General features: G+C 31.8%; 1 protein-coding gene across 1 annotated transcript; it reads right to left on the bottom strand.

Moving 5' to 3' along the window:
- Nucleotides 1-1062: 1062 nt before the first annotated feature.
- Nucleotides 1063-4556, bottom strand: TRIADDRAFT_20218 (uncharacterized protein; the record flags this gene model as incomplete). The annotated part of the gene is made up of 6 exons (XM_002107963.1): nucleotides 1063-1495; nucleotides 1631-1797; nucleotides 1967-2097; nucleotides 2252-2423; nucleotides 2992-3404; nucleotides 3779-4556. 6 exons carry the CDS (start codon nucleotides 4554-4556, stop codon nucleotides 1063-1065), a joined length of 2094 nt encoding a protein of 697 aa, XP_002107999.1.
- Nucleotides 4557-6168: the final 1612 nt, after the last annotated feature.

Raw genomic sequence — 6168 nt, 5'->3', positions numbered from 1 at the left:
AGTATTTGAGTTATTAACATGGTTTCACAGTTTATTGTATCTGTGGTATATGGAATACCTTGTAGTCCTATGTTCGAAGGAGTTTGTTGTCTTCCGTAAGGTGTAGACGCTATTCTCCAAATTAAATTAAATTATTTTATCTACTGCATAAATTGGATTATAAGACATATTTCGAGTTTGTAAGGCAATAGATGAATTGATGATGGACTACTATATTCTCAATTATCATGATGAAATGCTGTGATTGCATGATTAAGAATAGCCATTTCAGAAGGAATAATTACTTTAGTATCAGTAGCATGTTGCGGTATACATAGAATAGCATAATCTGCAGTTGTACAATGTTGGAAAATTTATTACCTTTAGCTGATACGAATGATGTCTCCCCAAAAATGTGTACAATTGAAAAATTGATCCGTCTACTAAAATCGATAGTAATTTTCCTCTCATAGGTTTAACATTGTGGACCGTAGAGTAATATCGAAACATTAAGGATAGTGAGAACGCCTACTGTTATACGATATAAACAGATGTAGTCGTAAATAATATTCGTATATGTAAGCCAATACTCATAACCTCATGCTTTCACTTCTTAAGAAGGCTTAAATAAATTCTTCAGATAGCTCAAAAACTATTTAGAACGGTTGATGATCATGAAAATTCGTGTTCAATTTACACGATACAAATTTATTATTGCTTAGTATATATGGTACTATTTAATTTAAGCTGTATGCAAAATAGCGATTTGCGCTAGTTAAAGATGCTAACTTTAGGAGTAAGGTACCATATCTAGTTAAATCTTTGATAAATTACATTTAAGAGGGAGATATTATATCGCATCTTTCTTAAATTTATTAGTTGCAAAGCGTATAAATGTTTCAGCTATCTTAAAGCGAAATTGCACTAAAAGTTAAAAATATGTAGTAGCGTGACCTGTAAAATTTATTAATATTACCAAGCTACAGTTATGTTCTAGCTAACACTATGACGATCGTTGAAAAAATTATAATAATGTTCTTGTACTATCTATGAATGCGTACATATTCATATTGATCGTATATTTTAAACTTGAGTTTCTAGAGGAAATGCATAAACTACAGCGGCAGTTGTTCTTTCAGAACTAATTTTAGGTTCAACTGTAGATCCCAATCCGTTCTTTTCGTTGTTGCCATTTGCTAATGAAGATTTTTCCTTTTCTTCTGCATTTATTTTACCAGCAGAATACATTTCTTCTCTGCGATGAAAGTACCATAACATTGCATAAATAAACACTTTAAGGCATTTGCAAGCAAGAGCAATGTAAAATATGTATAATGCTAGTTTTTGGTTATCGTATCGCCAGCAAAATTGTCTTTGGTCACATTGCTCATTCCACAACGAGCATGAACTATCCATAGCATATCCAAATATAACTGGACCAAGTAATCCACCTGATATTCGATATATTACCCCTTCAACGCCCATTCCAAACGTCGTTTGACTTTCAGGAATACTCCTATGTTGATAAATGATTGACAATAGGATTGTATCATACAAACATTGATATCGAATGATAAGATGGTGGTTAGATTTGTATTTTAAGTACGAAATCAGTTTGTGATTAAGTAGCATATTTTTAATTGTAATATACCTTAATACTACGGTTAACGTAGGTGTAAAAGATAAGAACGTGGTGAAAACCATAATCATAATTCCAATTATTAAAGGATATATCAGGGAACAGGTTTGGCTTAAACATGCTCCAGTTGAAACAATGTTCTCGCTGCCAGAGTTTATGCAGCTACATCTAGAGTAATTCTATATATGATAATTGTAAAACGTTGATGTTATTAGTGATGATAATCATTCTTAATACTTGGATATACTATTTCTAATTATCAATTTATTCATTCTATTCTTGCATAGAGACAATAATATCTTTAATCGTAATAATAGAACTGATGCTTAGTTTCTTTACGGAACTTACTGTATTAATTATATTGCCATTGCTAATTGTGATATTACACCCAGCATGACAGGGAGACTGGTAAGTAATGCTATTTTCTCCACAGACAGGACTAAATAGATTTTGGTCACAATAGCATTTGGCGTTGCAAGCTACTAATGGATTAATAGGGTTCACCATTCTGTTAATAAGAATTTTTGCATGTATGTATTAATAGCGGCAGATTATATACAGCCTAATAAATCGCAGGCATACTCTATAATGAAATGAATTCTAATATCCTAACATACCTGAGAGATTTTGAACTCATAGTAACGTTAGATGAATGAGGATATGGCACGAATAAACCAGCAATTTTAGGATTATCACAAGAAATGAGTAGTACAAACGTGGAAAGGGAACTCATAATACAGACAAAGAAGCAAAATTTGGATATTTTAGAGCCCACTAAATTCCAGCGCTTTGTAATGAATCCACCCTAATAAAGGTATTAGAATGATATATGGCAGTTTGCATTGATTTCGCTTAACTCAGACATATCCAATCATCAACTGGATAAATTGAACATTCTGGCCATTTTAAATTTCATTTCAGTCAAAGTAAGTACTCATACAGCACGACACTATAAAGGGTTATGCTTAATCTCAAATATCTTGTTCTAAATAATTCTCGCGCATTTTCTATCTCTAAAATGAAAATTAATTTATGAGAATATGGCTCTATTAAAAATATTCTGAGACTGTCTTTTGGTCTATCGTTGCTGAATTTTGCTTTAGGGTGATCATTAGTAGCTATCCTACATATGTATTAATGTCGGAGAATCTATACAGCGATAGAATATTCGATATAGATGATTATGTAGACAAAATCCACATCAATTTTAATATCGATACAAAAATATTTCTTATGGATGCTGTATTCACTTAATATAGGGTAAAAGAAACGATTCTATACACTGCATCGACTACTATAATATGATATATATAATATGCGGAAAGATCACAAGATTGTAAATTTTTAGATAGTCTATTTTTGAAGGGTCTTACCAAGATTTGTCCAATACCTGCACTAATGACAACAGTTGTACCAGAGATTGTCGTTGCTGTTAGTAAAGATGCTCCACTTTGCGATTGAATGTATTTAGGTAAAAAAGTGGAAAAGCCAATAACTAGAACTTGGTCGATACTTATGCCAGCAACTGCTAGTAAGAATATTCGATTGCTGACAACGTTATAGAAAGCACGCGGAAAATCAGCCCAACGTTTACCATACTGACTGTCATCTACAGGTTTATTAGTCGATTTTGATTGAATAAGTCTTTTAATTCTACTTTTTTGATAAGTAGGCAAGTGATAGGGGAATGCAAAGATGAAAATTGATGATACCAAGGTGATGCATCCGACAATTAAATACCCTAGCCACCAAGCACCGATCCATCGAGGATCACTAGAATTCAAGTCTGTATTCAATTTACAGTTAACAATTTAGATTTATTAAATTGTTGAAATTAAGCATTTCATTTAATATTAATATTCTGTTCATTCCAGTTGAAATTTGCGAATAAGTCAATGAAACCTCGTATTAACAATTTTATAAACTGGAGGGAATTAGAAATAATTTAAAAGAATTAAAATAAAGTTTACAATCTTTAGTGAATCGATTAAAGCACAATACTAGCATTTGCTAAATTAGTAATTATATTATTGCGCATTAGTTATTTTACGTGTTATTTTCTAGATATGTTTAAATTAGTCAACCAAGTCTTATTATTAGACATGTACTATTTAGCTCTAGAACAGCTTTAACTAATGTATGCTATAATAGCATTCATACCTTTTGGAACAACTGGCCAATCAATGTATATATTGCTAAAGATTCCGCCCACAACATAGCCTAGTGTGGGTCCTAATACAGCCATCATATGAAAAATAGCAATATATAATGGCGAAATAGTTGGGCTAACGTTCTCATCGATGAAAGCTAAACCTACATTGTATTCAATACTAAACCCGATACCACATAATGTGAGACCCACAATAAATATTAATGGATAAACCCACGGTGTACTCTGATGAGCTATATTATTACAAAAAGCATGGGAAGCATTGAAGGAATGACTTCTACATAGAATATTGGTTTGTGAAGAATTATTAATAGTTATATCTCCATAGTAGTACGAGCCAGCTATAAAATGTGGTATTAGCAATACGAAAGAGCCAACACTAAAGCTAATAATTCCGTAGCCAATCCATTTGCTTTTATGGCGTTGTCCAACATAGTAAGTTAACAAAATACCACTAACTCCGTTAGCAATATCGACAGAACTCATAATTGTACCAATAAAGGTAGAAGTCATATTAAATCGCTTCTCAATTTGTGGCACAACAACACCGCGAAACCCCAATAGTGAGACATTGATTGCTGTTACATAAAGGCATAATACCGCTAATAGCCAACGTGGTGTGTTAAAACGTTGCAAGTAATCCGGCCTATAGTTAAAATAACCCAATCTTGTTGATGGTTTTTTTACTTGTTGATCATCAACTCGACTCGAGTTACTTTCATTGGATTGATTTCTATCCAAATCGTCGCTATCCTTTGGAGATTTCATGGTGTATTCCGCAAGTTTGAAATTATATTGTGGCTTAACTGCATAAATTCGGTCTTATATTGCTCTCTAGATGTGGGATATTAGGAAAAAGAAATGTTATTGATAGGTACATTAAAAAGGTACAATGAGAGCAAAGTTGAAGGGATAAAATGTCTCCAAATTATCTCTCAAATCCACGAAAATAACGAATACTTCGCTATTTCATGTAAAATGTAAGCTGATTTATAGTAAGCGGAATTGCATTAGGCATCTATGGCAAAATTTGTAAGTTAGCATTAACTTTGGGCTTTCAGATTTTAAATTTACAGTCGTTCCTTCACAATTTATAGTTCATCTAGTTTGTTGACATGAGGATTAGTAATTATATAGTCTATGCCTTGATACATGTAGTAGTGGTATCGTAAGTAATTGGTTGTATTACATTCTACTGTATAACAGAAAATATTAGGAGAAAGAAATATTAGATATGAAAGCAAAGAAAAGGGTATAAATGTCCTCAAATTATCTCTTAAATCGACGAAAATAACTTCAAAGCGTAAACTGTTAAACGACCATAAATATGAATACTTTTCTATTTCGTGTAAGACGTAAACTGCTCTATAATTAAAGTAATTACATTAAGCATCTATGAAAAATTTTTATGTTACTATTAATTTTGAGCTTTCAGATTTTAAATTTACAGCTGTCTTTACAATTTGTACTTTACGTAGTCTGTTAACAGGAGGATTATCAATCTAGATTTTGATACATGTAGCAATGCTATCGTAGGTAAATTATACCAGCAAAAAAGGTAAAGCGGCATCAAAAATGATTATTTAATTAGCATGGATAGAAAAACAATAAAATTGCAGATACATTCCAGGAAGCATTGTTTCATAGTAGTATAAAATTAATGAAATTGGATGTTTACCTATAAATTCTAGTAGCAGGATATGATCTTGATTCTCTCGAAATAGCTAGAGTAAAGACTTTTACTCTTCTGCTACTGCCTTATTAATAGTCTTTAACATTATTGTTTAGCAGTCATTATATATTTAAATGACGTAGCATAATTTGGCATTCATACAGGGGGCAATCCTTATTGTACTCCGGCTTTAATTATTAACTCTTCATGGATAATTTATTTCAAGATGGATCTTATAAATTTAGGAGAGATAAAGTGGATACTAGCATTCATATGCGTACGCTAATCAATCTTTACGTAACGTTCTATGTTCGCTGTGTAGTAGCTTCTTGGATTATAAAATATCTATTTCATTTATGACGCACCTTTAAAACTTGTAAGTTGCTGTTTATATACTTTTAATATGCAACACTGGCGAGTTTTTCAAGGCGTTAGTACCTTTACAGTGATCAAGATATCCCTGCTATTTGATGAAATAGTTATCTAGCTGTTGATAACACTTATCTAGTCGCTGTATTGATTGATGATTTAGAATTCCTTGTAACTGAACTATATATCTAGACTGATTTTAATCGTTCGTCTGACAATATGATTTAATGAGCTGACTATATAATAGTAAATGATCTATTTGATTAGTCAGGAATATATTATTTTCTAGCTCTGCTTAACAGCCAATTGCCATGATTGATTATGCTAATAGGTAAAATA

Source organism: Trichoplax adhaerens, genomic scaffold (assembly GCF_000150275.1).
Source record: "Trichoplax adhaerens TRIADscaffold_1 genomic scaffold, whole genome shotgun sequence".
Lineage (NCBI taxonomy): Eukaryota > Metazoa > Placozoa > Uniplacotomia > Trichoplacea > Trichoplacidae > Trichoplax > Trichoplax adhaerens.
The sequence above is the reverse complement of the archived record's forward strand: the minus strand, read 5'-3'. Positions and strand labels throughout refer to the sequence as shown.